A 17,944-nucleotide genomic window follows, 5' to 3' on the forward strand; every position below is an offset into this window, starting at 1 on the left:
CGTAAAGAATAAAATGCATAAAACATAACTTTTTGGAAATTTGTGTTAATTATATAACGCGTGGATTTTGTTCGCGTTGTTAAAATGCTTCGTTATCAGTTCCTTTAATAAGGGAGGTTGTAGTATAACGTGTCCTCTATAAGACGGACACCTCCATAAGACGGACACCTGGTGATGGTCCCTGCCGTTTTTTAGTCATTTTACTGCAACAAAACTCCCTATAAGACGGACACCTTTCCAAGACGGACAACGGACACTTTGAAATCGTTAAATTGAAATCGTTAACGGACGTTAACGGACACTTGAGAAGTGTTTTTTAGCATTTTTATTAGTGAAAATACTTCCAAACTTCGTATCGACATAATGCAAAGTTAGTCAGCGCCCTAAGGATACGTATATACCAAGCTTACTTACCAAAAACAATAACGCTTGAACGGATTACTTCTCTGCTTCCGTGTATGGACACTAAAGAGGTCGTTTTCTACTTACAGTATATTTACAGTTGGTAGAAGCTCTCAACTTTTGCTTTAACGAGCAAATACGGTCCCTTCATTATTTTAGTCTTGTTGCAGTTAGCAAAGAATTACTGGTGTCATACTACCTCGACTCTCTACAGAGCGGACACCTCTCTAAGACCTCTAAGAGGGACAGCTGCGGCCGGTCCCGAAGGTGTAGTCTCCGGCGGTGCTCGGCCGAAACTGCCTAAATAAACCTTATGGTTTACAGTCAACTGTCTCTAAAACGGACACCTTCGGGACCAGCCCCAACTGTGTGTCTTAGAGAGGCGTCCGTCTTATAGGCAGTTTAGTTACAGTAAAATGACTGAAAAGCGGCAGGGACGGGACCAACACCATGTCAGGTGTCCGTCTTATGGAGTTTTCAGTTAAGAGAGGGTTGACTGTAGTACATATTGTCTACTGCATGCGTGGAGGAGCTGAAATTTGTTTTGTTTGTAGTATAAGCTATGGACCGGGGGGTCCATATCCACTAGCAGGTTACAAATCCTCAGGGGATCCAAATTCGATCCCTGTGACGAGGGAGCTTCTGCTGGAGCTCGAGAGAGAAGTCTGCAGAAGCCTCTTTCGTTTTCCATATCCGTACAGGCTGGAAAATGGGGAGAGGTGAAAAGTAAGCGCGCGGAGGCAACCTGGAGGGAATCGAAATGAAAGCGCGCCTTCCTCCCCCCGTGTTTTTCGCCTTCCCCCTCAAGAACACTCAAGCTACGCCCGTAGAACCCAGACTCCCACACCACACGAAATTTCCCAGGACGCATGCTCAGTAACCACGTGCAGAACTAGTCAAAATGGCGGACGGAGGAGCAGCGAAAGTAATTGAATTTTATGTCATTTTCATTTCTTTATTTACAGTGATTTAAAGCTGAGGATTTTATGGAATAATTCCATGTTTTTTGTAACTATATTGCAGGCAGCTCAGTTTAAAGACAAGGGGAATGCATTTCTCCAAGCCGGTGATTTCACCAAGGCAATTGAGTGTTATACGGAGGCAATTGTACTTGACCCATCAAATCACGTCTTTTACAGCAATAGATCGGCGGCGTATGCGAAGGATCAGAAATATGAACAGGCCTTGACTGATGCCAAAAAGTGTGTTGAATTGAAGCCAGATTGGGGAAAGGTTGGATGCATGTTTTATTGTGTGTGTAATGTCAGATTATATATTGTACATGTACAAGAGTACAAGAGCTGTTACAATTTATTCGTGTAAAAATGTAAACGTTTTTTTACGATGGTTTTAAAAGGGGTTTTACAAATATTAAGACACATCAAGACTTGATACTTTTATTTTGTGAAAGTGTATGTTGCATAAGCATGATCATGTTTTAGTAGGTGTCAGTTGATATGACAGTGGTACTGGTATTACACAGAGATCTGTACAAGAGTCTCAGATAGATATGTGTATGCAAAAATTCAAATTAAACAATGACCAATCAGAGAAATTACTACTACGACAATACTCCCAGGGGTGGGGGGCACTCCCATATATGAGCTATATAGGTATGTGCTGCAGTAAAGGGTATGGTTTTCAAGCAGTTTAGTCTCGGATGGGGTATAGAAATCAGAGAGGTTTGGTCTAGAATAGGGTATCCTTTGCTGGGAGACTGAACGGTGGTATGACAAATTAAGTCCAGAATAGGAATAAAAACTCGAAAGAGAAGAGAAGATTCCTAAATGTGAATAAAAACATTACAGTGGCACTGTTGATGGATGGTTTTCCATTAAAAACACTAGTATTTTATTTACTTGATTTATTTTATTTTATTAGCTTTGCCTTATAAATGACACATACAACTAACAGTAAACTAAGGCAGGAAACCTGCAACAGGAGTGATACAGTTCTAAAGGTCTGGGATGGGGTAGAGGTTTTTAGTGTCTAGTCGGGCCCAGCTGAACGTGGTCTGGTATAGGGTAAGGGTTTCAGAATCCCAATGCCCCCCCCCCCCCCTGGTATTTACCTCAGTTTATGAGAAATCTTATTCAAACTTGCACAATAGTTACTAGTAAAATTACTAATAATAATAATAATAATAAAGACTTTATTTAAAATGAGGGTAACACTAAATAGCAAAGCTAACAAACCTGTGGCCCTCCCTAAAAATTACACTAGAATATTATAAAAACACTATATACATTGAAAATTGAATACGAATATGCATAATAGTAAACGATATATGAAGCTGAAAAGTTAAAACTATACAATAAAATGATGTAAAAGCTGCTGCTCCGAAAACACCCGATCTCTGAGAGATTCTTTAAAGGGCTTCGGCTGTTCGATTCGCCTTTTGAGATAGGGAGAGCATTCCAAAGGCGGGTGGCAGAAACAGAAAAAGTGCGCCCGCCTTCTGTCTCCCTTCTGAATTTCGGGCAGCGCAAGTTAAAATAAGCGTAGCGAGTGCTTCTTTTGTTTGCTTGGCTATTTAACACAAGTTGGTCGCTTAAAAAGGTAGGGACGTTTCCATAGATCCGTTTGTGGACTAGCGCGCATTTGTTTATATTACATTGTTCGTGTACTGGGATCCATCCCAGTCTATTAAAAAGTTCCACAGATGATGCACGCGGTTCTGCAAAGAGAATGACTCTGGCTGCGCGCTTCTGTAGTTTAAGTCTTCTGTAGTTTAGTCTGGAAGCTTAACTAGCTGGGTTGCTGATCTCAGTGGCTGAATTACACAGATCTCTGAGGAGCAATATTGTTAGTGTGGAATTTTTTAAGTTAGTTGGGAGGACATATAAAATGCATAAATTAATTTGTTTTTAAAGAAAGATGACTAAAATTGATCCTTTTTTTTTTACTCATAAGGGTTATTCAAGGCTTGGTGCAGCACTGTCATTTTTGAAGCGCTATGATGAAGCAGAAAAAGCGTACTCCAAAGGACTTCAACTGGACCCCAATAATGCACAACTGAAAAGTGGTTTAGAAGAAGCCAGAGCTCAAGCCCAACGTTAGTACTGAAAATACATTCTATACCTAATAAATGAACAATTTGATTATCATCTGAAAATAAATAAATAAATAATAATTAATCTTGAGACACAGTAGTATTTGAAGCAAGAATATTATGGGGCCATGTATTCCTTCCTGATCAAATTGGAATTTGGAAGTGTTGATGGGAGGAAAACCAGAGAACCCGGAAAAAAAAACCCCAGAGCAAGGACGAGAACCAACAACAAACTCAACCCACATATGATCCCTGGGGCCGTTTCCGAGGTTTGGGGTTTTGAGGTATGGGAACTGAACCCAGGCCACCATGGGAGGTGAGCACTCTCACCACTGCACCACCCCTGTTCCCCCTGAACTATGGACTTATATATGTACCTACTAGCACAAAGGTTGATGATGATACCTGAATATTTTCTAACTAGCATTTTTTTTGATGATATTAACTACCTGGCAGGGATGTAGCTAAGAAAACACTAAGCCAGCTCATCAACAAGCACAGTTGGCTTTTGTGGCCTTTGGCATCTCTATAGGATTACCTAAGTCTTTGTTTTTGTGTGAAATTTTAGCCAGGCTTAATAATTGTGTGGTGATAGTGACGATAAGCTTCAATTATTGAAAGTGAAGACGCTGGATACGCAACCAAAACTCCCAAGCAGACACAATTTCAAGATGTCCTCCCATATGTGTTTTCTTTTGGTCATTTTCAAACTCTGAGTTGCCTCATTACTGTGTTCCAGAATGATGACTTTTATAAAGTCTGTGTTGAGCCTAGTGGCCCATACAGGCCAGAGCTTATCCCAGTTTTTGTAGCATGAAGAGACCAGAAGTATTTCTACTCCCCCCTGGATGAGATGCTAGTCCATTGCAGGGTTACATTAGTTCGCCAGTACCCATTATTTTATACACCTGGGTAAAGAGAGGCTCTATGAGAGTGAAGTGTCTTGCCCAAGAACACAACACAATGACACGGCCATGCTCAAATCCAAGCAGCTCAATTGGGAGTCCAGTGGCTTACCATTAGGCTACCATGCATCCCATAACTTTAATAAAGAATAGTATTTATTTTGATTTTTTTTTTTTCGCAGGTAATAATCCAATGATGAACCCCTTTGCCATGCCTGACTTGTATGTTCGTCTAGCTACAAATCCTAAAACCAAAGCATTCCTGGATCAACCAGACTACAGAGCTACTGTTGAAGCACTCAGGCAGAACCCTCAGCTGCTGGGAACGTGAGTAGGATAACTTAACACCCAGCTTACTCGAACTGTTTTTTGTTTCCCTTCAGAGTTGGAGTTACTGGGGTTCTACTGTACAGTCGAACTTCTCCATACGGACACTTCTCTTATACGGCCACCTCTCTATTACAGACTAAATTATTGGTGAGGTTGTTTGTTTTTCCCAATCTTCGTTGTCCCAACAAAATTATCATATATTTTCTTTAGAAAAAACCTCTATAATATGGACCCTCTCTAATACGGACAACGAACACTAAATCTTGGCTCCAGGGAACAAATTTGTATGATTAAACTTATGCTCTTTATTACGGACATTTAGGTGATTAGGTGATGATGTTTTGTGTTCGTAATGCAATTTCCTGTTTGTGGTTACAAAAACAACAACATAACGCTTTATTCACCTTAGACATTTTCAGATTTGTGCTAAGTTTAATTGTTTTATGTTTCAGAACATTTCAAGTAACTAAATACTTTAAGCTGTCAATGAAGTCAAACGTGATGTCATAGTGGTGACCTCTATAATACGGACACTTTGCTCTGTCCCTTTGGTGTCCCTATTTGAGAGGTTCAACTGTATTATAAATGCTTAGAGCCAAACAAGACTGAAGCTTGCAAACGATTGAATAATTTAACAGCAAGTTCAAGCTATTGTTAGTATAATGCCCATTCACCTACTGGTTAAATTTGTACAATCGTCATGCAATAATGTTTCTTGCATGTTTGTTAATTTATTTTTTTATTTGCTATTTATTTGGCTGTATAAATTTATATTCAACAGTCATCTGCAAGACCCCAGAATAATGCAAACAGTCGCAGTGTTGCTTGGCATTGATGCAGATGTTCCAGAAAGTGAAGGCAAGTGCAATTTAAATATCACAAAAAACAAGCTACAATCCCAGAGATAATTCTGCTGAACCTGTTTTTTCCCACATGAAACACAAAATTCAAAGTATTTAGTAATTCCGGCGGCCTCCCCATCTCCAAAAACAATGCCTCCCATTTGCTATAATAGCATTCATAATGAACAGGGATATAGCTAAGAAAACACTAAGCTGGCTCATTGACAAACCCAGCTGGCTTTTCTGGCCTTGGCAGATCTAAAAGTTTACCTAAGTCTTTGTTTTCATAATGAAATTTTCAACCGCATTTCTAAAGGTTCTATTTCAGCCGGTTAAATTAGCTACATCCCTTAATGAATTGACATGACAGCAGCATAACTGTACTTAATGAGGTATCCCAAGTACTTTTGTTTGTGTGGATATTATCTTTTACTCATTATGACTTCAGCAGAGTTTCCCTGGTATTTTAAATGTCAAGGGCCACCAAATCTCATTATAAACATGGATTTCAGAGTTGATGATAACCTAATTGACCATTATGTTTTGGTGTGGCCAACCAGACCTTAACTTTTTTGTGTTACTGACAGTGCTTAGAGCAGGTTTCAATTGAGTGTCGTAAAACCAAAACCAAAGTAATTACTCCAGCCAATCACAAAGGACACAGACAAACCAGTGAACCAATCGAAACTCCAAGCAAATACATGTAGCCAGCACGAAGCCAGGAAAACATGCGCAAGCGAGTCACGATTGGTTTTGGTTTTAGTTCTGATTGGGTGAGAAAGTGGCTCGAGATTTTTAAGCCAATCACTAAGCCTAGCAATGCAAAACCAAAGTAAACGCAATTATGTTTCGACACTCAAGTGAAACCGCTCTATCACAAAACCATAGTTCTTACTAGTGATGCCTAATAGGTGTGGTAGGTTACAGGTTCAACTGGGAATACTGTCCTGGGTGACAACGACTGTGTGAGATTTTTTTGGAGGGGGGGTGAAGGGGGGGGGGGTTAACATGTTAACGAGGCTGTGTGCTACTGTACTGTTAAAAGAAGACTATTGTTTGAATACTCTCTAGAAGCAACCTGCACTTAACTACCAGCCTACACAGGAGCTGAATTATTTCTTGCCTCCACATGCCAGAGTTATGCTGGATTTCCACTGACACGTAATTGTTTACATGCGTTTATCTGCATAAAAAAATTTAGACCAAATAATTGTATGAACAACTTGCGTACACGTTTACGCAAGAGGTTCATACATTGTCTCTAAAAATTTTCAGGCACATAAACGCACATAAAAAATAATGCGTCAGTGGAAAACCACCTTTTAGGTACTTGCTTGTGGAGTCAGAAGGCTGGCAACAGAGATTTTTACTTGTGGTTATTATATTTAAAATTTCTTTGCATTGTAGAGCCTGCTGCTTCAAGCTCAGATGAGAAACCAGCCAGTGAACCAATGGAGACAGATCAACCTGAACCTGAACCAGAACCTGAAGTGGATGCTTCTGTTAAAAAGGTCAGAATACTGATGATGAACTGTGTTTTTGCTTTTCTTTTGAAACTGATGGATAACATAACATAACATAACATGAACTTTATTTAAACTCAAATTTTAGAGTAGCCTGAAAAAGGCTAATATCTTCGAGAACATGAATTGTATAAAAGGAAAATTTACATTTAAAATCTATTTACATCTATTTACATGAAAAAAAAAAAAAATGAAAAAAAATGTTAAGATATACCATTATGCCTGAAAGGAGATTACTTTTAGGAGTCTTCTAAAACCAGTTAAAGTAGGCTCAGATCTTACATTATTAGGTAAAAAGTTCCTGGACTTAGATGCAAAAAAACAAAAAGTCAATAAAAAAGGACAATGGATTTGCGGAAAACACTCTGGTTGGAATTTGCAATGCAAATATTGCAAATATAAACATTGCTCTTAGACAATCTTGCATGAGTATCCAGCACAGTTTCCTATGGAATTCATGTCAAATGCAGAAATCTTGCTGGTATTATTGATTTAACTATGTTACGATACACCCTGGGAGCAAGTTTGCTATTTGACTGTGTAGGCATTGTACTTTTCAATAAGTAAATAGTAAATATTCTAGGATTTCACCATTATAATGTGCTTAGGACAGCAATGTGCTGGTGCTGTTTAAAAGTTTATCATCATCACTGTCTTCATCATCAACTTAATATATCATCATCATCATCGCCATTGGCGTCATCATCATCAGCAGCAGCAGCAGCAGCAGAATCAGCAGAGAATCATTACAAATCAAAGCAATTTCAGCTGTTTTGTTGGAAGCATGATTTACATTTTGCTGAAATGTGATTAAATGTGGCCTTAATTATGCAGTTAGAGCGGTTTTCACTTGAGTGTCGAAAGTACTTTATATTTGCTTTAGTTTTTGCGTTCACTATGCTTAGTGATTGGTTTAAAAATTTCGTGCCACTTTCTCGGCCAATCAGGAGTAAAACCAAAACCAATCGCGACTTGCTCGCGCACGTTTTCCCGCGCTTCGTGCCAACTACATGTATTTGCTTCGAGTTTTGATTGGTTCCCTGGATTGTCTGCGTCGTTTGTGACTGGTCAGAGTAATTACTTTGGTTTTGGTTTTGGTTTTGGTTTTGGTTTTACGACATTCAATTGAAAACTGCTCTATTGCACTAACAACATTGTATTGGTCTGTTTTACAGTCTCTGGAAGAGAAGGAGTTGGGAAATGCTGCTTATAAGAGGAAAGATTTCGACACTGCCCTTGAACACTATGGAAAAGCAATTGATCTTGATCCCACAAATATCAGCTTCCTAACCAACAGAGCAGGTCAGTGGGACAATTCTGAGTCAAGCGTTCAGTCTGCGTGAAGCCTCGTGGCCCATACAGGCTGAAGCTTATCACGGTTTCTCTCCCCCTGGTTGGGATGCTAGTTCATCACAGGGTTACCCCCCCAGCATTGTTCACCAGTACATAGGTGGAGAGAGGCACAATGCAAGTAAAAGTGTCTTGCCCAGGAACACAACACAATGATCCCAGCCAGGCACAAACGTGGACCGCTTAATCCAGAGTTCAGTGCGCTAACCATAAGGTCAGCACGCCTCTCTGAACTCAGGAGTTTTGTATAAATGAATCCTGAGATCGCAACTTGTGCAGAATATTAAGAAATATTGCCTTTGTTTTCAGCTGTCTTCTTTGAACAAGGAAAGTTTGATGAATGCATTGAAGAATGTGAGAAGGCTATCAAATTAGGCAGAGACCAACAGGCAGGATACCAACTGATTGCAAAGTTAGTACTGGAGTTAAATGTTATTTTATGTTTACTTGCAATTTTAGGGTGGATTTATTTGCAACATATGGTAATGATTGGATTTAGCGCCCTTCTTCCAATAAGCGCCCCTACCCCCTCGCCCACTTAAAAATCCCAATAGGCAAATGCAACGGCTTTACCGTTATGTTACAAGTAAAAACACCCCAAATGATTTTTTCCTGAAAAAAAGTTAACAGCTTCCTTTTTTGCATGTTTTGTAGAGTCTGTGATCTGACTACACTTGATAAATTAAGCTTTAAGGCCAAACATTAAAGTGCAGTAAATGGGGCTAGACGCTCGTGACCCCCGCGGGGTCGTTTATGTTTATTTGGATTGTGTAATGTAACGCAATGAAACTGGCTAGTCTTTTAAATATCTCTATTCATGTCTCGTTTAAGCCTGCATAAGATTCTTTCTTTCTATGGTACACTATTTGCCATTGGCTTACATCCAGACAACTGTCTGGCTATAAAAGTTTATAGAATGAACTTTAGCATAATTCGCTAGTTGTATCACTTGTGTTACTGTAACCATCCAAGACCGACAATTTTCAGGAAGGTCACCGGCTTTTAATTGCATGCTCACCATCACCGGTGTGCGCGGTGTCCGCCATGCGTTCCTATTTCCTATCTGCGCGCCCTCAGGGTCCACTATTTGCTTTTCAGTCAGGCCGCTACCTTACTAGGTCAGCGGTCCTTAACCTTCTTCAGGAACTTTATTCTAAACCTCTGAGTAGAAGATGCATTACCTACCAAGCTCCTAGTCTTTTCTCTTACTAATGTTGTGCCAGCCAGAGTTGTGTTAGTGGATCAGTCAATAATCATATTGTTTTTGTGCATTTTTTGTATTTTTACAGGGCCTTGGCCAGGATAGGAAATGCTTACTCTAAGCAAGGAAAGCTTAAAGAGGCTATTGATGCCTGGAACAAATCTTTAGTCGAGTTCAGGTCCCCAGATGTTTTAAAGAAGGTCAATGAGGTAAGGTTTGCCCACACACTGAAGAGTGTTCATAATTGGAGACAACTTGTGATCTCAGTACAGAGGTGTAACAGGATGGCACATTGCCTGGCACCAACGCTTACTGTACAACTGAAAAATAAACTACTGAGTGACCCACATAGGAGCTACCGGTATGTCAGGGACAACACAACTTGAAAAATTGGCATTTTTTTAAAGTTTGTCCTTCATAATCCAGTTAATAATAATAATAATAATTTGCTAATTTATATAGCGCATATTTTCATTATTTTCAGTTGAACCATCCTTGTTTATTTTTGGGTTTTTGTTACTCCTTTGGTGTTTTTCCATGTTAGAGAACTAATATTTTGAGGTTTTTCCTTCAATTTATAACTGATCAGAAAAAATGAATTAAAATACCATAAAAATCTCCTTTAAATTAATTAAGGGAACCTGCATAAACATACAGTATTAATAGTGCATTTTATAAATAAAATAAAAATGAAAAAGGTCTGACCAAAGAATGGTTTGATTACTCAGGCAGAGAAAAAATTGAAAGAGCAAGAGAGACTAGCGTACATTGACCCAGAGAAAGCAGAGGAAGAGAGAGAAAAAGGAAATAACTTATTCAAGAAAGGTAGGTTTATGCAACAAGTAAACTTAGGCAAGCATGTAACCCCTCTAGCGAACAAACTTTAAGAGTTGCTGGTCCGAAGGCCAAGTTGGAATTCAAGGAATTATTTTTTTCTTTTCACTGAAGGCTTTCACAGCTTGGCATTGTTTTATAAGGTGGGGTTGTAGTATGTGTAATAGACGTTTCTTGCATTTCACTTCTGACAGTGGGAATGAACAATAGCACCAGCACGAGGTTGGGGTGGACATTTTCATACATTTCTTGTATTTTTGTCCACTTTGACCTTGACTCTGCACACTTGTTCGTTGGAATATGGGAAAGGTCTATAGCTCTCTGTAAGCCAATTGTAGGCCTGTGATCTAGCTATTAAATTTTGCAGGTATTGCACACTGTCTGCATGTATTGCAGACCAATGTTGCTATTCTGTTTATTCACCTTCTTACCAGTTTGCTTGTCTTGCAGGAGATTTTCCTGAGGCGCTGAAGCATTACAAGGAGGCTCTCAAGAGAGATCCAAACAATGCTAAACTCTACAGTAATCGAGCAGCTTGTTATCAAAAGTTGGCTGCATTCAACTTAGCTTTAGAGGTACAGTGTCTAGTTAATACCATGATTTGTAATTCAGAGAATCCCTGCAAATCACCAAAAAGCCACCAAAATCTTTCACAGAGTTCTTAAATAAGATTTAATGATTGACCTTTCAGGGTTCAAAATAACAGCCGGCTGTCGGCGGTAGCCGGCACTTTGACAACACTTGCCGGCTACTACCGAAGAAATAGAATATTACATGTATGCCTTGATCGGCCAACTGAAATCAAAGTTGCTGGAATGTTGAAGTAAACATTTCATATCAGACAATAAAGCAGCTACAGGGCTAGAGAGTGCGACTCACTGCGTTAATGCGACCAAAATTTCATTTTTGGTGCCTAAAACTTTTGGTTTTACGGTTTTACATGTACGACTTCATTTCTGTGTTAAGATGAATAACGGGCTGCCCCACCTTCTCAGGTATTTTGTCCCTCCAGAAAAGTATATTGGAAGATCTTATTTACTTCTCAAACACTCAAAATAAGAAAAGAAGTCACATTGTTCCAATCCATTCTTTTGAAATGCCGTAAAACATTCCATCACTTCCGAAAGCTTGCAAAGTGCTGACTGTGTTTGAAATTGCCCCAGAATGCATTGCAAACCTCTAGGTACGTCCTATGGGTACGTCATGTATGCAAATGGATTGTGTCCCTTGAAAATGCATGGCTCTTTTAACAGCCGGGAAAAAAATGAGCCTTGACAAAAAAAGCCGACAAATTCAGGCTAAAAACGAAATTTTATTTTGAACCCTGACCTTTTTCGGGGCTGAAACAAGGTACAGTCGGCCCTCCCATAAGTGGACTCCCTTGGGACTAAAAAAGGTGTCCACTAGGGAGAGTGTCTGCTTAGGAGTTCTGAAAATAGTAGTGTTGGTATGTAGCCTAAGGACCATGACTAAGTGTCATTTTATAGAAGGTGTGTACTAACAGGGGTTTAACTGTCACTGTTCGGTTACAATATGGCTGTACATATTGATAGTGATTCATGTAATATATCAAACACAAGAGGCAGTGTTTCATCGGGATATCCAAACACCGAGAAGAGAGTTGAAAATACGAGGTGCAGCGGAGTATTTTTGACGAAATTCGAGGTGTTGGATAGCCGATGAAACACTGTCTCTTTGGTATATCTTCTCAATCGAAACAAAAACTACGGAGTAAACGGAGAAAAAAAATCGTAAAAATCTATGCTAATTAAGATCGAGTGTCCAAACCACCGTCATGGTTATAATTTTCTTTGTTTTAACTTGATGAACTATTAATGAGTTTGAGAAGGTGTGTTCTACTGCATCTCAACCCAGTAAAAAGCAAGGACTTTTGCAATCTAACAAGATTTTACTGGATAAACCTATAACTCATCACTGATGCTGCAACAGGCGTTTACATGCAATTATGTTCCATCTGGAAAGAAAGGAAAGTTGTTTGAAAGAAGAGTTGAAGCTTACATCCAGGACTTGCTATATAATAAACTCATTCACTTCCTGGTGGACAAAGGATTAGAATTTGTTTTTTAACTTTGCTTGCCATTTTTAAAAAGTTTTAATCTTGTTTTTTTTAGGACTGTGACATGTGTATCAAGTTGGACCCCACATTTGGTGAGTTCATCATTTATTTATTTTTCACTGTAATATATTGAAAACTGATTCACGATAAAAATAAGCATTGAGACAGTACAGTACTGGTACTGCTAGTATCTATCAGATGGCTGCTAGTGCTACTGCCCAGGGGGGTACTTGCAGTATACATGACGGGGAGGTCTGACGTATTTTTTTGGGTTGAAAATTTACACCCTCGGTATTTTTTTGGGTCAAGAAATCTGTCATGTATTTTTTTAGGTCTTAAAGTCTGTTCGATTGAATAAATCAGTAACGAGGTGCTAGGTCTAGTACTTTTTGGGGTAAAAAAATTTTGATGCCAGGTATTTTTTTGGGTGTAAAATTTCAGGCTCATGTATTTTTTTTGGGTTCCCAATATGAAGCTCCATCGGACCCCCCCCCCTCATGTATACTGCAAGTACCCCCCTGGGTGCTACTGCTGGTGGTGGTGGTGCCAACAGTTATGACAGTAGCAGAAACAGTGACATGTGACAGCAACAGTGGCAGTGCCAGCAACAGTGCCAGCGACAGTAATATTGTGACAGTCACTTTGTAGTCATAGAGCAGTTTTCAATTGAGTGTCGTAAAACCAAAACCAAAGCAATTACTCTGGCCAATCACAAAGGACACAGACAACCCAGTGAACCAATCAAAACTCGAAGCAAATACATGTAGCCGACACGAAGCGCGGGAAAACGTGTGCGAGCGAGTCACAATTGGTTTTGGTTTTAGTTCTGATTGGCTGAGAAAGTGGCGCGAGATTTTTAAGCCAATCACTAAGCGTAGTAATGCAAAACCAAAGCAAACGCAATTTACTTTCGACACTCATTGAGAACCGCTCTAGTCAAGTGATAGTAACGGTCGCAGCAACAACAACAGTGACAGTAACGGAAATATTTTTCTTGTAGAATTGGTTGTATTTTGTTTAATGCTAAAAATTGAATCTTTTGCGGCCAACAGTCAAAGGCTATACAAGAAGAGGTGGTGTCTTGTTTGCACTGAAGAGATTCATAGATGCTCAGAAAACCTACCAAAAAGCTCTCGAATTGGATCCCGAAAACAAGGTAAAATATTGTTCATATTGATAAGGAACATTCAGTCTTATTCCTACTGGAAAAAATAGAACAAGTAAATTTTCTTGCTTTCTTGCTGCGTGGAGAAAACTTAAGCTTGTGTCTAATTATTGTTAAATAGTTGACAACGAGAGAACCGTAAGATTTGCAATAGAACATGACAGCTGTCAACTACGTAATGTTCGTTATTCTCACAATCTGGTTGCTCTTGTTCGTGGTATTTAAGGAGAAATAAGACGTTATCACCATCGGGTGTTTTAGGATTAGATGCATAATTTATTCATATACACCTGTGATTTATGATTGGATGTATAATCTACCGTAATGATTCGATTTAGCGCCTGGGGCGCTTATTTACTTTTGGCACCTCGAGGGAGGGCGCTTATTCGAGACAGGGCGCTTATTCGGGACAGGGCGCTTATTTAATTTCTTGAGAAACAACCAAATGTATCTAGCAATAACAGAAACTTTAAAAGTTAGAAATTGTTTGAAGTTCAGTTACTTTTAAAAGAATTGTTCATTTTAGCAGTAAATATATACATGAACTGTACGGCAAACGGTCAGGAGTTTATCTAGTTGACGTCAATGACTTCAGTATGGGCAGTTATCCACAATAAGGGCTTTTATTAGAATAGGGGTGCTTATAAGAACGGGGGCGCTAATTAGAATGGGGGCGCTTATTGGAATAGGGGCGCTTATTTACAAAAACACATTCGAAGAGGGGCGTTTATTCGGAAGGGGGCGCTTATTTGAAGGAGGGCGCTAAATCGAATCATTACGGTATGTGCTATATGCTTAACTGTTCCAGTGAATGTTCTGTTGATGTTTTAAAACATGTCTTACGATTCTGTTGCTTGTTTCTTTGCTTATACTGTAATTTCCAGGAAGCCAAAGAAGGCATAAGGGCGTGTCAAAAGGGAGCCACTGAACAGCCAACAGACCCTGAAGAGATCAGGAGACGAGCCAACGCTGATCCGGAAATACAGGTAAAGTCACAGCGTCTTAGAACCAGCATAATAAACAGTACCACATGAATGAACTGCTAAATAGCTTTCATTTGAATGGTCACACACTAGGGTTTTATCCACAGACTGAAAAGTTATAACCATCTTGTGTAGCATAATAAACAGTACCACATGGAATGAAAGTACTACTCAAAAGCTTTTATTTGAATGGTCACACACTTGGGTTTTATCCACAGACTGAAAAGTTAAAACCATCTTGTGTAGCATAATAAACAGTACCACATGAAAGTACTGCTGAACAGCTTTCATTTGAGTGGTCACACACTAGGGTTTTATCCACAGACTGAAAAGTTAGAACCATCTTGTGTAGCATAATAAACATTCCCACATGGAATGAAAGTACTACTCAAAAGCTTTCATTTGAACGGTCACTCACTAGGGTTTCATCCACAGACTTAAAAGTTAGAACCACCTTGTGCAGCATATTAAACAGTACCACATGAAAGTACTGCTCAACAGCTTTCATTTGAGTGGTCACACACTAGGGTGTTATCCTCAGACTTAAAAGTTAGAACCTCCTTGTACAGCAGGTACTGCTCAATGGCTTTCATTTGAATGGTCACACAAGGGTTTTTCTGTACAGCATAGTAAACAGTAGCACATGAAAGTACTGCTCAATAGCTTGCATTTGAATGGTCACACACTAGGGTTTCATCCATAAACGGAAAAGTTCAGTAGAACCACCTTGTGCAGCATAACAAACAGTACCACAAAAAAGTACTGCTCAAGAACCATCATTTGAATGGTCACACGCTATTTTGGAAACCTTGTTCAACAGCAGACAAGATCTTATTCTCTTTTCATCTTTTTTTTTTTTTCGATTAGGAAATTCTTACCGACCCAGCAATGAGAATTGTTCTCGACCAAATGCAGGAGGATCCCAAAGCAGCTCAAGAGTAAGTGGTTTGCCTTGTCCTTGTCACTTGCACTGCAGCTTTTAGATAAGTAAAAGAGAACACAAACTTTACCCCACGAAAGAATTGCTTAATAACTTTCGTTTGATTGGTCACACACTAGAGTTTCATCCACAGACTTAAAAGTTCGAACCACCTTGTACAGCATAATAAACAGTACCACATGAAAGTACCGCTCAGTAGCTTGCATTTGAATGGTCACACACTAGAGTTTCATCCACAGACTTAAAAGTAAGAACCACCTTGCACAGCATAATAAACAGTACCACATGAAAGTACTGCTCAATAGCTTTCATTTGAATGGTCACACACTAGGGTTTCATCCACAGACTTTAAAGTTAGAACCACCTTGTAGAGCATAATAAACAGTACCACATGAAAGTACTGATCATTAGCTTTCGTTTAAATGGTCACACACTAGGGTTTCATCCATTAACGTAAAGGTAAGAATTAACTTGTACAACATAACAAGTACTGCTCAATAGCTTCCGTTTGAATGGTCACACACAAGGGTTTCATTCTCAGAATAAAAAGTAAGAACCACCTTGTACAGCACAATAAAAAGTATCACATGAAAGCACTGCTCAATAGCTTTCGTTTGATTGGCCACACACTGGGGTTTCTTGAATAAGTAAAAACCAACTTGTAAAGCATAATAAACCCAACAATACCACATGAAAGTATTGTCATGTCGCTTTCATCTGAATGGTTTGCTCCATGTTTTTGTTAACACAGTTTCTTTTTCGTGGGGTATCCCATCCCATCCTCCCACCGCCTTGAGTCTTCTCAAACGAGGAATTTCTACGATTTTAATTGCATATTTTCCATAAGCAGCGTCGCAGACCGTCTAAACCGCCGGAGGATTTTGCGACACGTCCGGCTGCAACGCAGGCTAATTTTCCCTCATAATTTTTTTCCCTCCGCAGACATCTGAAAAATCCTGAAATTCGAAGCAGAATACAAAAGCTATACGAGGCAGGAATCCTACAGATCCGCTAAACAGAGCACTTCATAAATCCACGGTGAGGAGAGAGGAAGCTGTCCCAGGACAAAAACCGTTTCTCTATCCCAAGAGTGATCGACAGACAACTTTAAAAAATACTCTTTTCTACAGTACAAATACACTGTCAAGAATTAAACGCCAAATAACTGGACTAACCCTTTTTAAATGAGACTTCAGTTGAAGTGCAATTTCCTGCTTGCTCAGTTACGTTTGAAGCGCGCTATGTCGCGGGGATTTCGCAGATTTTTGGTCTAAACTGTTTTGAAATTAGTGGTAGGCAACTACACCCTTAAGAAACATTATCCTTAAACATCTAAAGGTAGATATAACCTTAATTTGCGGATGGAAATCAAGCTACGGCTATAAATATCGATGTTTTTGAAGACGTGCGGAAACAACTTGAAAACAAGTTGCAATCCATTTCCATCCTAGCCATCCGCAGCCAAAGATGCTCCTTAACAGTTTCAGTGCTCTAATATAACAATTTGCAAATAAAAATAGACTACTTTTATTAGATTTTCTGCGACACAGATATAAATTCTGGCTTTTCAAAAATCTGGTAAAATCCGTGACAGTCCCTGTAACGTAGTTCGGTAGTTTGAACGCGACGACAAAAAAAATCGTTTCTTTTGCTAAGGGGGCAATTTACGCAGTGCGGGATAATCATGGCGTTGAACCGGGGTTGCACTTTAAATATAAACAAAATTTTCCTTGTAATGCGGCTATATGAGTACTGCAATTGTTAAGATAATTAAACTTATACTTTGTTGCTGGTGTTAAAAAACAGCATTTAAAGCAGGCTTTTCAACAAATTCGTTGCAGTTCGTGGTAGTGGGAGTAGTAGTTGTTATTAAATGCATCGTGCAAGAAATTCTTTACTGTTGTCTTGTGTGATTCTTCGTGTGTTTAATGGAACTTTCTCTTAACACTCTGAGCTTTTCTAGCTCTGCCCTCCGAGTAGCTTTTGTTTTAAGTAAACGGCATTTCTCTTCGCGGGCTCAATGCGGTCGTTTCCGAAAGCGCGAATTGAACGGCGGGTAAAAGTTTTAGAGGGGTATGGGAAAGAGATCCTCTCTGCCATATTGTTGTTTTGTTGTTCGTTTTTGTTTTTTTCGTTTGTTTGTGTTTTTTTGGTTGCTTTGCTCTGGCACGCGTTTCAAGCCGCGCTTTCGAAAATGGTACGGCAGCAGCAGGTTAGGCGCTCTAATCTGTCCTCGCCGAGTGAGATAGACGATTGAAATTCGACACGGAAACGTGCAGAAGGAAATTGTTGCGTTGCGGCTGACGGCTGGAGAGCGATGGGATCTCCTTGCCTTTACAC

The 17,944-nt window shown here is 39.4% G+C and overlaps 1 protein-coding gene across 1 annotated transcript; it reads left to right on the forward strand.

The window, feature by feature from the left end:
* Positions 1-1,293: 1,293 nt before the first annotated feature.
* LOC144635911 (stress-induced-phosphoprotein 1-like) lies at positions 1,294-17,501 on the forward strand. Its single transcript, XM_078495027.1, has 16 exons — positions 1,294-1,327; positions 1,426-1,635; positions 3,316-3,457; positions 4,542-4,686; positions 5,471-5,547; positions 6,939-7,042; positions 8,230-8,356; positions 8,714-8,816; positions 9,694-9,814; positions 10,334-10,430; positions 10,890-11,014; positions 12,572-12,608; positions 13,569-13,672; positions 14,566-14,667; positions 15,532-15,602; positions 16,547-17,501. The coding sequence occupies exons 1-16, from the start codon at positions 1,304-1,306 to the stop codon at positions 16,617-16,619; spliced, it is 1,662 nt and encodes a 553-aa protein (XP_078351153.1). The 5' UTR covers positions 1,294-1,303; the 3' UTR covers positions 16,620-17,501.
* Positions 17,502-17,944: the final 443 nt, after the last annotated feature.

The sequence above is a fragment of the Oculina patagonica genome, chromosome 13, assembly GCF_052425735.1.
Source record: "Oculina patagonica isolate OP01 chromosome 13, crgOcupat, whole genome shotgun sequence".
NCBI lineage: Eukaryota > Metazoa > Cnidaria > Anthozoa > Scleractinia > Oculinidae > Oculina > Oculina patagonica.